The sequence below is a fragment of the Schizophyllum commune genome (assembly GCF_000143185.2).
Source record: "Schizophyllum commune H4-8 unplaced genomic scaffold SCHCOscaffold_10, whole genome shotgun sequence".
Taxonomy (NCBI): domain Eukaryota; kingdom Fungi; phylum Basidiomycota; class Agaricomycetes; order Agaricales; family Schizophyllaceae; genus Schizophyllum; species Schizophyllum commune.
The window spans coordinates 24280-40624 of NW_026089547.1; the positions used below are offsets into that span (position 1 = coordinate 24280).

The window sequence follows — 16345 nt, forward strand, 5'->3', positions numbered from 1 at the left end:
CCACGAGCCAGAGAGCAGTCACCAGAGGGGCGTACTACCGAAGGCTACCGACGCCAGAACCAGCGCGCGCAAACGCTCCACTGGGAAAGGCTTCTCTGCCTTTGCTCCGTCGGCATCCTCTGCAGTCTTCTTCGCAGCGGGGCACTCTTCTTTTTTTCGCACCTTCCTCGGTGATGAGGTCCAGCACGCCCGCGCGTATAACGGTGCTGACCATCTGAAATGAAGGTGAAGCACGATGGAAGTAGTCAAAGAACCGTGGGAAATGTATCGTCGGCAACAATGGCGGTCTTATTTGGGATGAAGTGGCGTCGTCCGTCACATCATCGTCACGCTGCCCCCTGTGCGCGTTTGGCGCGTGCGCAAACTACGACTGGGCCCAGACGGTCGTGAAGGGCTAGAGTTAGTCTCACGGTAACTCTACTGCCATACAACAGCATGGCTGAGGCTGATCGTGAAGGTCTTGCGTTTATGTGACCTGGCGCGAGATTGCGCTCGTCACGCCTCAGCTCTTGGCTCATGTTGAAGTAGAATCGAATGTACACTTGCTTCATTTTGAAATTGCTCAACCTGGAGTCTCTCAGGCTACGTTGCTGACCCACCGACCCCGGCTTGAGGATGTCTGCGCCAGACTTGACCTCATCTCGCTCTAAAGGACTTCAATGACCACGCAGCACGTTGGCAGTACATCGACCTCGCCGCGGCATGTGCTGCCTTCTGTCTCTAATGCAGTATGAGAATCATCCTTGCAGCGTGCTGGCATTGATTTGTGTGATTTTTACGGGCCCGACTCTGCTCTTCACTTCCTCCGGAACGCGCCGGGCCCCCGTCCTGAAGCCTCACCATGAAATTAGGAGAGGGGCCGCCACTGGCATCCCTTGATCGCGTACCCATGTCCTGCTGCATGATTTCCTAAACGATAACGAGCCATAGTCGTGACGCGCGACGCATCGAAACCTTCACTCTCCGCCTCCGACAATGCGCGTTTCGCATTCCACACGTAGCGCTAGTTGGGGTCGTCGTCGCGCTCTGCCCGCTCGCTCTCCCTCCCTACCGCTGAACTTGGTCGCTTCCATCATCCTTAACCCGCGCACGGAAGGTTTATGCTCAACATGAGCTCGTCGTTGTTGACGGATACTGTATTGCGATGTAGGCGAGGGCTGTATACACGAGTAGTAGTAGCGCGCCGGATGTAAACACGAGTAACAATAGAGCGTATCGAAAGTGCGTACACGGATAGAGCGACGGAAACTGCAGCAACAGACATCGGATACCCTTCATTAACTGGCTAGCAAGATGTATAAGAGAGTAGGTGCGAGTAAACGCGAGGTTTTAACGGGGTAGCAAGAGCGATGTGTGCGAAGAACAGTTATGCGAATGGTGCTGTTGGTATCTCAATCGGGCAGACGAACGGTATCTCGCGGACGAAGGCAAATGACGCTATGGGTGTTCATGAAGACGGGAGAAGGAAGCGTGCAAGAGACGTATACGACGGCAGGAAAGCGACGAACAAGAACCAAGGACTCATGCAAGGGAAAAGCAGCATGGCGGACGTACAGGTTCAGCGATGAGCGCGCCTACATCTGCTCGCGATGAGACGCAATCGCCGGAGCACGCGAGCTCAGCTGCTGCGAGTGCTTCTCGCCGATGAGACCACCGTCGAAGCCATCGCGTTCGCCCGCGAAAGTGTTGAAAAACGGAGTCGCCGGGCTGAGCGTAGCTGGCGTCCGCGACGAGTACGTGAGCGACGGGCTGACCATCGACGGCGAGTTCTGCGTCAGCGCGGGCGAGCCATCCCCATAGCGGTCGACGCTCTTCTTGAGCCCGAAGCCAAACTGACCGCGCGACGATGGCGGGATGTTGATGCTGCTGTGCTGCGCGTGGCGTTGACGACCAGCGTCAGTCGGCGGATGAGGGAGCGTCGACGACCGGATGTGTGCCTGAGAACCGTGGTTCGGACTCTCATCGTCGGAGTACGACGCGTGAGAGCCGTGGTAGCCACGATGCGCGCTGCTGGAGTGGAAGTCGTTTTCGCTCAGCGAGGGCGAGAAGTCCATCGTCAGCGCGGGCGAGCGATGCGGGAATGTCATGGTGGATGCCTGCGCACGGTAACCACGCACGCCCACGTTGAGGCCTTGCGAAGTTCCCTCCTTGCTCTCTGACTGCATGCGACTACCGGGTAGGCGACGACGGAAGGCACTGTGCTCGCGCTCGGGATACGCGTCGTTGTTAGCTTGCTGAAGCAGGTACTCCTCAGCAGGCGTATAGCCATTGCGCGCCTGAGTCGCGCGCGACTCGGGGAAGCTATGCTGGTTCGAGTAAGCAGCGGCAGCGCTTAAGAGGTCCGTGCTCGAAGAGCTCGAGCGTAGCGTCTGCGGGAATTGCTCGCGGTAATCGAACCTGCTTCCGCCTTGCGAGTGACCAGAGCTACGCAGAGAATCGAGGAGGTGCGCCATAGATCCACCTGACGCGTCGCGCTGAGGGGGCGGTAGCTGGATGTGCTGCTCCTCGGACGCCGTGCGGAATGTTGGCTGGCCCCCGCTACGGTGGTCGTACTGATGAGGGTTCGGTGATCGGCGCTGCTGGTACGGGTTGGGGGACTTGCGCTGCAGGTTGTAGTCAACGGCAAGACCGTGGTTTCCGTGCGTGAAGTTGCTCTCTTCCATCGGACCGCGAGGCTGACGACGCTGCGCCGACAGAGAGCCGTGAGAGGGAAGGGAAGACAGCGAGCCATGGGACGGGAATGACGACAGAGAGGCCTGAGACGGTGTGGTCGACATGGCTGGGCCGCGCAAGTTGAGGAGCGCCGCTTGGGCGATCGTCAACCGGGAAGAAGACTGATCGCCGTCGCGCACGTTACGCTCTTGGCGCTGCTGATCGTGTAAGTTGCGAGGCGGCAGTCTCTCGTACATGGACGTACCCTTAGCTCGCGCTGTTCTGCGGTATCCGCAAAGCGCACAGAGATGCGGCTACCGGTGTCGTTCCAGCCGCGGACCATGCGCCCATGAAGGCGCTCAATGACTTCCTCAGCACCAGCGCGAGTTTCAAGCCTGCGGGTGAGCGTAAGCGATCGTCCGGAGCCCGGTCAGAATGGTGCAAACCTGACGAAAGCGATGATGCGTGGGGGGTTGCTAAGCTTGGTCTGGAAAAAGCGACTAGACTTGATCTGATGTGGTGCAACAAGCGCAGATAGGGTCTGCGAAGCGTTAGAAGATGACATGTATGCGCTGTGATAGAAACATACGGGCTCGTCGATGCTCAAAGGAAGGCTGTAAGAGCGATTTCGATGAGCACAAGGCGAAAGAAGAGCATTCGGAAAACGTACCCTTCGATGTATAAGTTGGTGCTCGTGAAGTCGTGAAGCCTCTCCATCTTCTCCTTGAACGAAACGTCGCTGGGATCGTCGCCGAACTGCTCGTGCCCAATGCCGGCGTGAGGCGTAGGGTATGGCTTCGGAGCAGCATAAGGCGTGCCGGGAATCTTGTGCACCTGCTACAATGGTCGTCAGCGACTGTTAGATCAGACTCGAATGTCTCTCACCTTGGAGAAAGTAGGATGCAGGTTACGATAACGCCGAAGGGACTGTATGCACTTCTCGGCGGAGTCTAACTTGGCAAACCTGTGCATGAAGGTGAGATACGCCGGCTAGAGCATGACAAAGACAACATACAGAACGAAGCCGTAGCCGCTCTCGCGCTCGCCGACGTGCCGCGTAAAGCTTCGCACACTGCGAACCTCGCCGAAGGGTGCGGCGAGAGCGTATAGCTCAGTCTCCGGGAAGTGGGGAGGTAGGCCATTGATGTACACATTCGGGGGTAGGTTCGCGTCTGAATCGTCGCTCTGCGCGGACTCGGCAACATGTGGATGCTCGGAGTCGGTAGGCGTCTGCTGCTCGACAACGGTCTGAAGACGCGCGGGTCTAAACTCGGGGGTGGTTGACTTGAGGATGGAGTTGACGACGCCCGACGCAGCGTTAGAAGAGAAGTCGGACGAAGGAGCGCCAGATGCCGGCGGAGCGAGGGACGATACCACGGATGAAGCTGGGAGCTTGAAAGCAGGAGCCTGGCGCTGTGCTTGCGAATGCGAATCACCTTGCGTAGCCGGCAGAATGGGTGATACGTCAGGTCGTTGAGCCGGAAGATCATCTACAAAGGGCGAGTTAGAGTACTGCGCATCTAGACAAGCGGTATATGTGGTGCAGTTCTCGTGCGTAGTCGGGGCGTATGACGCGGGTGAAGACGGTTAACATTACAACGCACCTCCGCCGTCCTCTCCGGGGCCCGGCAAACCCATACGCCCGACAGAGTGCATCAAGATCTCCACGTCCGTGTCGCTGTCCGAAGCTTCCTCGTGCGAGCTAGCGTCGCGAGCGATCTCGCCGTCCTCGAGTTCGATAAGAGGCTGGGCGAGCTCGGCACCGGTGTCGCGGCTCTCCTCGGGCGCGGTAGTCGTCGATCCAGGCACTCGCGTCGCGCGAGGTGAGGCGGACGCAGGGCTCTTCGGCGGCGTCATCGGGACTGGATGCGATTGCTGCTGCTCTGGGGTGGCGGCGGCTGTCTGTTGGGATAGCGTCTGCGACGTGGGCGAAGTAGAGACGGTCTGAGCGACCGAGGTCGTGGCGGATGCGGGGTTCGTAGACGTCATGGTGATGGTCTAGTGGCGATAAAAATGCGGAAGGGAAGCGATAAAGGGCGGCTCGGATTGAGAAAAGCGGGAAGAAATAAGAGCGGGTGCGAGGACTGTGCGATGGAATCACAACGAGAATAGCAAGGGCGATATAGCGGCAAGCGATCGATATGCAAGTGTTGATGGATGAGAGCGGGTTGGTATGGGGCGCGTTGGTTAAGAGCTGTATGCGGGCGTATTATGGGAGCGGGTAATGTTGTCTCTGTGGGAGAGATGGGGGGCGGAAGGCAAGAAGGCGAAAGTCCATCGCGTCCCCCGCCAGTTCCTCATATAGGCGTGGATCGCCTGACGAGCTTGTTGAACGTGTTTGACGTCCCCGAGCCGAATAGCGACCCGAGAACGTCGAAGTGGCCGAAAGCGGGTGATCCGCCGGTGCGTCTCCCGGCGCGTGCTTCCCGCGAGGCGTCCTGTCCTTGAGCTGACGCGTCAGAAGATTCAGTGACTTGGTGGACGCGTAAATTTACCTCTTGGGATTGGTTCCTCATCACACGCGATGTCCTCTTCACGAAGGTCGAGGGCCTGTCGCGTTACACATGTGGCGACGGAGAAGAGCGCGACGTATTTAATACGTTTCGACGCGTCTGGCGGGACGAAGATCTGACTCGAGGACTTCAGCGTGACCGAGGCCGCCGAGGACTGCTGCTCAGGTCACTCTTCGATCGTCTGCTTGATATGTCGAGCGAATTGTCAGGCTTCACTGTCAGCAGCGAGAGGAAGATTTGAACATACCTCATTCGGGCGCAATCGGAGAGATTGATGCAATCGCTGCTTCCGCGGATGCATATCGACCGGTCGTTTCGCCGCTTGTGGTATACGGTAGCTGCAGGTGTGAGAGTTCTGTCGGAGGCATATGTTGTTTTCATCGCAAAGACGCCGTCCAGAACGTCCCTAGCTTATGCACATGGGGAATATATCGGCGATCAAGTTCCGACCGCGGACTACGGGCAGCGTATACGACTCTCGGCCCTATAATAGCGGCACTCAATGAGGATTCAAGCGCTATTGTCGAGAGAACAGTATTCATAGCACGCCTGGCTAACGCTAAGCTGAAGACCGTGGACAGGAAAGCAGGAAGCAAGCGCCGAGCTCGCGTGGCCTGCCACGTGTCATTTTCGGTCCGTGGGAGTCAACTTCCATTTTCTGAATCCCTCAGTCACACCTTCATCTCCCACCTTCGTTGGAGACGACTTTGCCATGAAGGGCTATCTGAATCAATCGTGCTCCTCTCTAACGCAGTGAGCGCGGTCTTTCTTTGGACACATACAATCCGGTTGCTTGACTCATGGATGTCAACAACGGTCTCTCGCATCTGATGTTGGGCATGCATTGTACTATATCTAAGACGTCTTCGGTTAAACCCAGCTGTGCCAACCCTCGGACGGCTGCGCACGCACTTCCCAACTCTTTCGCCAAGCCCTTCGCACCAGCGCATCCCATGATATCTTGGATGAGAACGCAGATGACACCTTCGGCACAATAACCCATTCATTCTGACCTCGGGATCACGCTCTCTGTACCTATCGTCACCCGCTGCTCAGATCCTTCTCTCCTTCTCTCCCCACGCCCGCCCCTCTCACTGTCCAATCGCATCCGCGGAATTCCACCTGCCAACGGGGCACCCCGTATTTCAGCTCGCGCGGTGAGTCGGACGAATAGCGTGCGCGACAGTGTGGTTGCTCATCTGCCTGGCAGCTTGTTCCCCGCATCTATTCTGTCGTCTCTCAGACGCGAATATATTGCCGCTTCTCCCATTTTTACCAGCGAATGCGCACGCCACCGAGCCCGCATGCACGGCGCATGGTCGGGGCCGCTTGCTCGCAGGAAGCGGGAGACGGTGGTCGATAACTGCTGGGACTCCGCAAATATAAGGAACCGGTAGTGAGCAGGGGAGATCAGTCGTCGTACGCCCTTCGTAGCTGACTATCTTCTTACTCGTCGCTACCTCTCAGCGTTGGAAGAATGCACTTCGCTACGCTCCTCGCCACAGTCTCCCTCCTTGGCCTCGTCGCCGCTCACCCAGAGCCGAAGCTCAGCCTTGAGCAGATGGCGAAGCGGGAGGTTGGTCGTTCATTCTCATACCTCGCTCTCCAGTCTTCGCCTGCCATGTCCTTCCCGCTTTTCTCTCTCGCCCTTCTGTTTATTCGCTTTACTCGAACTATGTCTTTTTCGCCGACCACACTCACCCTTTCCCTAGATCGAGTCTCGCGCCCGCAGCGTTAAGGCGCGCACCTGCGCCCCTCAGATCCGCGCCTTCGAGGACCGCCGCCGTGCTAAGCGCGGTACGCCGACGAAGCGGGAGAAGCGAGAGAAGCGCCAGACGTCGTCGACGAGCGCGAGTGGCCCGCAGGTGACGGGTATCCCGGATGACGTGAGTCGGTCGAGGAGCTCGTTGGCGTTGACACGGGCGATGAGCTCGTCGTCATGCACGTTGAGCTTGGGCTCGTAGGCTTTGATCGCGAGGCTGACGACTGCGTAGGCGATCTGCGTGACGGCGCCGGAGGTGACGGAGGGCCCGTACTACATCAACGACGAGTACGTGCGCCAGGATATCCGCGAGACGCAGGAGTATGTCGTCCTTCTCATGGGTCATCGACGGCGCTGACTGCGCACCCTGCAGAGGCGTCAACGTTCTTCTCGACGTCGGTATCCTTGACACCGAGACTTGTGAGCCAGTCAGCGACGCCTTTGTTGAGATCTGGCATGGTGAGCGCGACCTTCGTCGGAGTGAGTGTATGACGCTAAGCCGCACTCAGCCAACTCGACGGGTGTCTATGGCGGATACAGCGGCGCGGAGAATGCGATCAACACCGAGACCTTCTTGCGTGGCGGGTACTTCACGAACGACGAGGGCATTGTTGAGTTGACGACGTGAGTGCCACTTGGTCTCGGTTCGCTATAGTTGCTGATGACGCCTTCGCCATCTAGGACTTACCCGGGTGGGTCCCGTCACGCCAGGCTCTGAGAGAGGTTCAATGCTGACCATGCTTTAGGGTACTACCAAGGGCGCACGGCGCACATTCACACTGTAAGACCCTGGCGTGATTCATGATGCTCGAGACTGACACGATGCGCAGATGCAAGCTCCTTCCTCTTTCTTGCCTCTCGCAGGCTGACTAGATACGACTAGGGTCCACCTTGACTGGTCCCAGACTGAGAGCGGGTGAGCTATCTCTTCCCGCCATCGCCGTATCCTCAACGCTAACCTCGCTTCAGTCAGCTCCAGTCGTCTTCGGGCTCCCTCCTCCACATCGGTCAGTTTTACTTCGACGAGGACCTGAACGACGCCGTCTTCGCCACTGCGCCATACACGGACGACACGAACCGCCGCACGCTCAATGAAAACGACGGGATCCTGCAGGGCGCCATCCGCCAGGGCGATGACCCGTACATTGAGTTGGTGGAGAAATAAACCTCGATGTCCGCGTGCTCATCTCTTTACGCAGCGTCGAGTACCTTGGTGAGGATCTCTCGAGCGGACTCCTCGGGTATATCAGTGAGTTCCGTGGAGTTCCTCTTGCGCGTCTGACTTATCTTTTCGTAGCCCTCGGCGTGGATACCTCCGCTTCGTACTCGATCCACAACACGAACGCTCTCGGGCAGGACGAGTAAAGGCTCTCGCTGATCGTCAGGAAGGCGTGCTCGAGCTGTGTCCATCGCGCCGGGCGCGGTGGGGGCAACTCTGTGTCGCATGGAGTATTATGGGCCCTCAATGTATGATGTCTTTCCGTTGTAAAGGGCTATGGCATTGTTTTCCCTTACAAAGCTTGAGCGCAAAGGAGCTAAGAGCGATGCGACGCATGAAGCATCTGACCTGAACATCCTAATTGTCAGTCCGTCGCCGTCAATACAGCTTTTACCTTGCGCGCACCATGAGCTGAGGCGTCAGTACTCGCGCCGAGCAGAAAAGAGATGCACGCGCTACGGTCTTGATGGGGTGAGTCGATCACTGACCACTGTTCCACATGGTGCTAGAGTGTTAGAAGCTTGTGCGCCTGTATTGCTTGGAAGCACATCTTGAAGCAGACGCTGGAGGCAATAGAGGTCATGTAGGAGCTGATATCACAAATTCTGTACTCATCGGTACAGTGAAGGACGATATAAGGCACTACACGCTGTTACGCATCGTCTTCTGAGTCCGAGCGGAAAGACGAGCCATATGTATGTCCACGCCGTAATCGATATCGCGAGGGCAAACTTCCTGCAGCCAGTCTGTATGGACTTGGGCGTCCCGAACTGATGAGCTGCTGTGCTGTGGAGGTCCGACGTGGAGGCGCCCATCTCTGACCTCATGCGGAAACACCCAGGCGCTCAGATCGAGCTTAAGCAGATCTGGGCAGTTCTCCACGAGAGTAGGAAGCTCCGACAGCGGGAACTTGACGTTGAGCAGGAGATCGCGCAAAGCTACGCACAATCTCGCGTGCCCCCTCAGGCTCCAGTGGTGAAGAGGGGCAATCAGTGTCATCGAACTCACAGTAGACGTGGAGATAAGTAAGACGAGAGAAGACAAGGACGGGCTCGATGTGATGAACCTTCTGAGTGCAGGATGGGTTTCCATGAGGTGCTGGAGATGAGGCATGGAAGAGAGGATTGTATTCCGGCGAATACGCCATGAACTGAAGTACGGACGGAATCCGCGCGAAAAGATCATCAGGCTAACGCCAGTCTGCATAGGCGCCAAACGCGCGTCCGTATCCAGCGACCGACAGCAAGAATCCTGCGAGTGGCGCATCCAAGGAAGCCGCAAGAGCACAGCAAAGTGTCGAGGCTCCAATTGTGAGAAGTCCTTCCCGGCGACGTCATGGCAACCCGATTGTGCACGAAAGGAGGTAAGCAGACGCCGCCTGAGGATGAGTTGCTAGGAACTCACTCTCTTTTCCAGACAATGGACGGAGGTAGGCAAACTTCGTCCAGATGAGCTCGGTCGCGCTGGCAGCTCTCGCGGTCGCGGCTTCCTAGCGAGTTTGCTTCGCTGCTCCCCTTGCGCGGTCTCAACAGCATCGATGTGACTCCGAGTAAGTCAACCGGACGATTCAACAATCCGGACGCGCCATTCTGTTCATATCAGTAGGAGCTCGTTGATGTGCTTGAGTAGAAACACAATAGGGCCTGCTCGTATAGTCGATTCTTCTCTGCTACTGCGGCAGTCATCAGACGATGTAGGCGGAGAACGAAGGAACCCGAAGCTCGCCTCCCCGCACGATCAACGAGTACGAGGATCTCGCTAGCAGCATTTCACATGCATCTGCAGGAATAGCCTTGAGATTGGGTCAGATGAGTATGCGCTCGGCAGTCGAGATATCGTCTGTGCCCATGGACTGGCTAAGGCGTCAGTTCGCTTGAAGATGTTGAAGATCACGGAGAGCGCACCGCGAGCGCCACCATGAGCATACGAGTTGACGGTCCTTCGCAAGATACGAGGCAATGATGGTGGTCAGCGTGGCATATCCTCGCTAGAGGGGCCGTACAGGTTGCCCGAGAACGTCCGCGTCACTCGCCAGCATGTCCGTGACCCCGGCCACGATCCCGAGGCGGTCTTCGTCTTCGCGGCGCAGAGATGGCGTGGTTTGTCGATTGCACGACCTACGCTGCTAGGCGTGCATGCGGAGGGGGACTTCCGCAGTCTTAGCAGCATCGTCGTACAGTACGACACGAAGAGCGTCCACCCTTGACCGAGTACCACTCTGACGCAGGGCGTACATCCTGAAGACAGGTGTCGCAGTCGTTAACGCTGAAGAGGGGTCAGCAGCGGCCGGCTGGGAGATGTACTCGACGCACCTCGGCAGCGTAACGGAGCGCTCGCCAACACCTCCATGCAGGCAAACCGATTGAAGATCAAGCGCCGGGAAGCGGCTCTGACTACGAAGGTGGCGTCCACAATCAGACTGAAGCCACTACTGAATGTAATCGTGCAGTCGGCGAGGGCGTAGCGTACCTGCTCGTGCATCGAACAGGCGAGAGCAGCGACGGCTACTGGAGGGGTTCCAACCCGGCGTACGCATCTCTCTAAGGAAGCAGTCGCGCTTCTTGTCAAGTGGTATGCATTCACAAGGGGGTATACGAAGTACAAGTGCGAGTAAGGAGGGAGGGTGAGATCATGAGGGGATGATCGCCATGTCCCGCGCCCCTCCTCTTGGACGTGGTGTTCTGGCCGAGGAGAAGAGCAGGCGCCTACTGCGCATCAGTACATGAGCCCGCAAGTGGGCTTTGGGACGCACCTCATCTCCGATCGAAGGACAGTGTCCATGGTGATTTGAACAGCACCTTCCAGAGACTCGAGTGCTCAGTGATTGGGAAGGGACGCACGCAAAGTCGGCGTAGGCGATGACGTGCAGTATAAGTTCGTAGCTATCGAAGAAGAAGCAATTCATGATGAAGAGCGGGACAAGAGACGAAAGCCTTCAGAGACCCAAGCGCCAGTCAGATGCACGGCGGCAGGGGCGTACGCACGCGCCGCGCGGGCACCTCGGCCCGACATCCCGCTGCTTCAGGGCAGGCCATGCTTCTTCGACCTCTCCGCTGACCGCCATCGTCTTCACCGTCTCAGCTGCCCTGTCGCTCGTTCTTACATCAACCTAAATCCTGAGACAATTGCTGCTGCTCCGCAAGGCTTGACAATTCTTGTATCTACAACCGGAGCCGACTGTGACTTGCGCCGGGTGAGCGCGATACGGATCGCTGCACTGAACTTTGACGACGCGCGTTCTCATGCGGCGCAAAGCATGCTCGGAATCTGCCCCTAGAGTGCGCTCTTGATGTTGATATGTCGCAGGGATACCGCGATGTACTCTGAAGAGATGAAGGTGCGCCGATCGATGCTCCACCAGTGATCAACCTTCTTACCGTCCGCCTTCCAGAGCTTCCTTCCCTAGAGTTTCCTTCCCTGTCCATGTCTCGAGGGGTCTGAGAGATTGTATTGTGCTCGCGCTGGCGAAGCCTCCCCGTCTTGACGAGCGCACGGAGTGGACTACCGTGATCGGAAGTCTTAATGCATCATTCCCCTTGCAGAAATGCAGCGATACGGCTCTTCGACTTCTCCCCGGTACGCCCCCGAGCTTTAATATCATATATCTGTACTCATGCGACGCAGCGAAGCCGAGCTACCTTCAAACGTGACCGTCTGCTGCGTATGGCGTCGACGCCCGATTCCCGGTATCGTACACCTGTGTATTCCTTAGGAGATGCAATATATGACTTTCGCCTTTCCCTCGCCACACCGGATCGCTGTAGTTGAGTCCAATGATGCGCATTCTCACTCGTCTGCATCGGTCGTCTGACGGGATGCCCCGAAATTCGGCTTTCGCGGAGGCATACGTGGAAATTGCCTTGTGGTGTTTTTGGGGACACTGACCGCGCTTCATATGCAGAGGCTCGCGATGGATGTCGTGCGCACTCAAGAGTCTTCGGCTCAATTGCGGGCGTTCGCAAGACGCGCGGAAGCTGAATCTTTCCCCATTCAGGACAATAACGTATCCATGACGCCGCGCAAGAAGTCTTCTGACGATTACTTGTCGATGCACCACTCTGCTACAAGAAGGGGCCCATGGATACAAGGTGAGTCGGATAGGTCTGACTGGAATCTATAGGAATGTCCACCATTCAGATCGCCGCGATAGGTAAGGATTTCCTACGATCAGCTCCTCTTAAGAAGCTCATCGCTGACGCTGACCGTGCGCTCTAGCGGTCTCCCTCGTTCCTCCTCCGCGCCCAGCATGTCGCACCCTCTCAAAACGCCCGAGATCGTCACCATAATCATGGACTTTGTTATGGAGGACGGCTATGACCGCGCGATCTGGTCTGCGTGTCACGTCAACAAGCTATGGGAAGCGGTCGCTCACCCGCGACTCTGGTCGGATGTCGATCTGACAGCCGTTCTGATGCGTCTGCCCGAGGACGCGTGGCATATCTACACCGTGAGGGGAGCCTTGCCGCTTTGGATCACAACCTGATGAGATTGTATAGGACAACAGGGCCCCCGCCCGGAGGCGGGCCATTGGTACGAAATGCGACGCTTCGACGCAGACGGATGAATGGAATCACTCCTCGAAGGGCGTACCCCACCCTACATTCGTGCGTTCCCGCCCTTTCTCCTTCCGATCGATGCTCACAGAGTGTAGGCTTTCCGTCGCCCCATCGCCAATGACGAATGGATGTCCATCTTGCCCTTCACGAGGCTCGTCAGGAATCTGAGAACCATCGGGGGGCCCACGAACTCGGACACGCTCCGCTCTAGATGGGGTCACCTCGCCCTCCACGCTCGTACCGTCTACGACGTGATCGCCGACTCCATTCCCGACTTCTGTCTCTTTCCAAACCTTCGGTCTCTCGATGTCGAGGACTTTGGCACGGACGCGCTTGTCATGTTCGCTGGCCCAGAGCTTCGAAGCCTGCGCACCGGCACCGACATCGACAACATGGACGCTGCTGAATGCATCGAGGCTTTCGTGGATGAGGCGACCGACACTTGCCCGTTCGTCGAGCTGCATATCGCTAATGCCCTCGCCTTGGAATTACGGGACGAGAAAGGGTCCGCCGCCCTCGAGGATGCCCTGCTCGCGTGTAGGGCGCTCGAGCGCCTCACTATCGACCATCTGCACTCTATTCAGTGGCGCACCGTAGCAGTGCTGCCCCACCTTGTGGAGCTGCACATCAGCAATGGTCGTGAGTTTAAGCACGAAGATCAGGATGACGACGACTCCGATGACGATGACGATGCCGACCTGGGCTTTCCGTCGCCTGACGAGATTGACGGGCCCGCTTTCCCTTCCCTCCGGGCCTTGTCTTTCGTTGATTCACCGCAGCTGCTTGAGACGATGTCCATCCGTCAGCTTCGCCTCTTGCTGGAAATGAGAGAGGACAAGTGGCCACTGGAGCGTCTGGTGATTCCATCCCACACTATCTACCTTCGCTGGAAGCACCGCGTCCGCACCGTGCACGCTCTGCTCGCAAACCATATCGACGCTGAGACCTTGCAGCACCTCGTCATTGGGACTATGTATGGCCCGGTTCGCGCCGACCCGTTCCCGAACATCAAACCTTTGTTCGCATTCTACAATCTCACTGTCCTGCACCTTTTCGCTGAGTTTGACCGTGGTGATTGTGAGTCCCCGCCGCTCGACCCAGACGAGGCGGCGACCATCGCACGCCGCTTCCCGCACCTCCGTGATCTCCTTCTATGCGCCAAGTTCCCTCTCTCGAAACTGCCCGCGTTCGCGCAGTACTGCCCGGACTTGGAGAAACTCCAATTCACGCCTTGGGTTGACGAAGACGAGGTCGACAGCGGCGGATCACTTCTCTTTGACCCACCTGCCTTCACAAGCTCCAAGCTTCAGACAGTGATCCTGAACACATTCTGGGTGACAATGGCCCCGGACGGCGCATGTCGCTTCAAGCTCGAGCTCAAGAGTATATTCCGTTATGCTCGCCGTGTTTTCCCCGATGCTGCCTTGCGTGAATACGATGGCGATCCTGACGAAATGGAGGACATTGAGACGGACTTGGAGGGTTCTGAAGATGACTCGGAGGACCCAAGCGACGACTCAGAACAGGATATGGTAGAGTAGTAGCGAGTGCTATATACAGGATACGAATACAATGCCAAGTTCATTCGTTACTCATCTTTCCAATATCCCTCCTCCAAAATCGCATCGTCCGTGATACTCCAATCAGTGCGTGCGCGACGGAACACGGTCGTATAATATCTCACAACCGCCGGGTCAGCGGCATCCCCGCCGAGATTGAGAGCTCGTAGTCCGTGATAATAGTCAGCAGGCGGCTTGAGTGTCGGCTCTTCATAACGATACCAGCTTTCCTCCATATAGCCCGTCAACCTCAGCCGCACGAGATTCGGGCAGGCTAGAGCGAGGGACAGCAGCTGAGTGAGGGGGAACAGGACGTCGACATACATGTTCTGCATGTCGGGAAATGCCTTGGCAAGCTGCTTCACCTGCTCCGCGGTCAAAGGTGGATAGTAGAATTCGTTGAGAAAGCGGGACAAGAGGCAAAGTCTGGTCAACCCCCTGAAGCCGAAGATGGGCTCGATGGAAAAGAAGGGATCGTCAGTTGTCGGTTCCTCGACGACGTTGAGGGCGAGACGTTTCAGCGTCGCGGCGGATACGTGTGTTCGGACGAGGTCGTACAGCGTGTGGGACGGAACGGAGCCGCCAAGCGAGATAGGGCCGAGGAATGCGAGGCATTCAAGCTCCCAGGGTGCAGATAGCGGTCGTGTTTGCAGAATCCGCCGGAAATCGTCGAATGGGAGGCCCGAACGAATTTTGAGGGTGGTGAGAGCGCGAAAAGGAAGGGTCGTCATGGTCGTCGCTGGCTCGGGAAACATTCCAAGGGCCGGCTTTTCGGCAGAAACGAGCAAGCGCTTCAATTCAGGTAGCGCACCGATTCCGGGCCAAAGGGTGGGGACTAGCCAATGAATCTCCAAGCTCTGCAGCGCTTCGCACTCCGGGAGGGCGTTGGTCAGATCAAGTGCACCCCAGACATTCATCACGTTCTCTAGGATGATGTGCTGGAGGGGCGCGTGGCGCTCTAAGAAAGCTGTGATACAGACCGCTGCATCCGTATTCTGGATGTCATCCTCGAAGTTGAGTATGCGTAGCTTGGACCCGCCGAACAGAGCGAGGGCCTCCGGAGTGTCGCCAAAGCACGTTACGTAGAGCTCCTCGAGGTTCGGGAAAACCGGGAAATCCGACGGGATGGATCGCGCTAGGACCTCGTACGCGGAGCCGTGGACTCCGACTTGGTCGCCAGGATAGAAGTAGGTTCCAACGGTTTTGAGACTGTTGACGTGTTGGGTATACCGCATAATACTTTTCCATTCTGGCGGGGTGATCGGTCGCCGCAGAACCTGTAGGCAATCAGACTGCGGTGCTTAGAGCAAGGGAGCAACGACGCACGAGAGTGAGCGGCTGAGCGGGCTTGCATTCCTTGGCGCTCTGAACGTAGTCGCCAGTCAACGCAGCAGTCTGAGCGTCTTCCTTGTATTGAGCGGGCTGAACGGGACAACATCAGCCTCGGTGAGCTAGACAGCGCAAGTGATACACACTTTGTAGAGGAACCACGCATCATCGTCCAGCAGCTTCAGAACCGCTGGCAGCGTCACGGATCGCCACAGGAAGGGGTGGCCGATCCGGAACCAGAGACGACTCACCAAACAAGGCTGGCGCTTGATGTGGTATGCCGGGTCGTCGTAGAAATAGGAAAGAATGCTTTCGAGCAGCTCGGGCACGTCCAGGGGGCTTTGATGATTCATGAAGGTAGGCGGGGAGAAGAACAGTTCGATGCATGTGTCGAATTCGCTCGCTTATATAGGCAGCCAGCGGCGCGCCAACATTGACCATTCGGAGATACCAGACGATCGAACCAACCGCGTCGCAAGGCGTGTAGCGGACAAAGACAAGGAGCGCAGAACAAGTCACATTCATCCGGATTTGATATAAAACAAAGCGGTCCGCTTTGATGCAATAGCGCGCGACGGAGAGCAGCATAGACCATGGCGGCATGCGATGTCGAGGCAACGCTATTGTAGTCCGAAAGGAGATGCGATCTGACATGTGATTGGATATGAGCACGACTTGAGGGCCGGTCAAGTCGTGTCACCGTCACGTCAACGCAGTCATCTCCCTTTGTTTGTCCCAACCCCGTACTCGCGCTT

At 57.3% G+C, this 16345-nt stretch overlaps 5 protein-coding genes across 5 annotated transcripts; 2 read left to right on the plus strand and 3 right to left on the minus strand.

The window, feature by feature from the left end:
• Positions 1-1095: 1095 nt before the first annotated feature.
• SCHCODRAFT_02691558 (uncharacterized protein) lies at positions 1096-4949 on the minus strand. The gene is made up of 8 exons (XM_003028778.2): positions 4257-4949; positions 3668-4142; positions 3538-3616; positions 3323-3489; positions 3242-3266; positions 3099-3193; positions 2918-3047; positions 1096-2867 (listed from the first exon to the last, which is right to left on the minus strand). Exons 1-8 carry the CDS (start codon positions 4639-4641, stop codon positions 1575-1577), a joined length of 2649 nt encoding a protein of 882 aa, XP_003028824.1. The 5' UTR covers positions 4642-4949; the 3' UTR covers positions 1096-1574.
• A 1693-nt stretch (positions 4950-6642) lies between these two features.
• SCHCODRAFT_01191999 (aromatic compound dioxygenase) lies at positions 6643-8371 on the plus strand (the record flags this gene model as incomplete). The annotated part of the gene is made up of 9 exons (XM_003029096.2): positions 6643-6741; positions 6878-7051; positions 7160-7248; positions 7301-7386; positions 7437-7551; positions 7651-7708; positions 7901-8076; positions 8127-8176; positions 8225-8371. The coding sequence occupies 9 exons, from the start codon at positions 6643-6645 to the stop codon at positions 8290-8292; spliced, it is 915 nt and encodes a 304-aa protein (XP_003029142.2). The 3' UTR covers positions 8293-8371.
• A 1900-nt stretch (positions 8372-10271) lies between these two features.
• SCHCODRAFT_02704153 (uncharacterized protein) lies at positions 10272-10627 on the minus strand (the record flags this gene model as incomplete). Its single annotated transcript, XM_050346984.1, has 2 exons — positions 10272-10411; positions 10459-10627. 2 exons carry the CDS (start codon positions 10625-10627, stop codon positions 10272-10274), a joined length of 309 nt encoding a protein of 102 aa, XP_050198344.1.
• Positions 10628-12356: 1729 nt separating this feature from the next.
• Positions 12357-14336, plus strand: SCHCODRAFT_02751316 (uncharacterized protein). The gene is made up of 3 exons (XM_003029095.3): positions 12357-12593; positions 12643-12750; positions 12798-14336. The coding sequence occupies exons 1-3, from the start codon at positions 12393-12395 to the stop codon at positions 14241-14243; spliced, it is 1755 nt and encodes a 584-aa protein (XP_003029141.2). The 5' UTR covers positions 12357-12392; the 3' UTR covers positions 14244-14336.
• On the minus strand, positions 14291-15943 carry SCHCODRAFT_02691561 (uncharacterized protein; the record flags this gene model as incomplete). The annotated part of the gene is made up of 3 exons (XM_003028777.1): positions 14291-15538; positions 15588-15683; positions 15737-15943. 3 exons carry the CDS (start codon positions 15941-15943, stop codon positions 14291-14293), a joined length of 1551 nt encoding a protein of 516 aa, XP_003028823.1.
• Between the last annotated feature and the right edge of the window lie 402 nt (positions 15944-16345).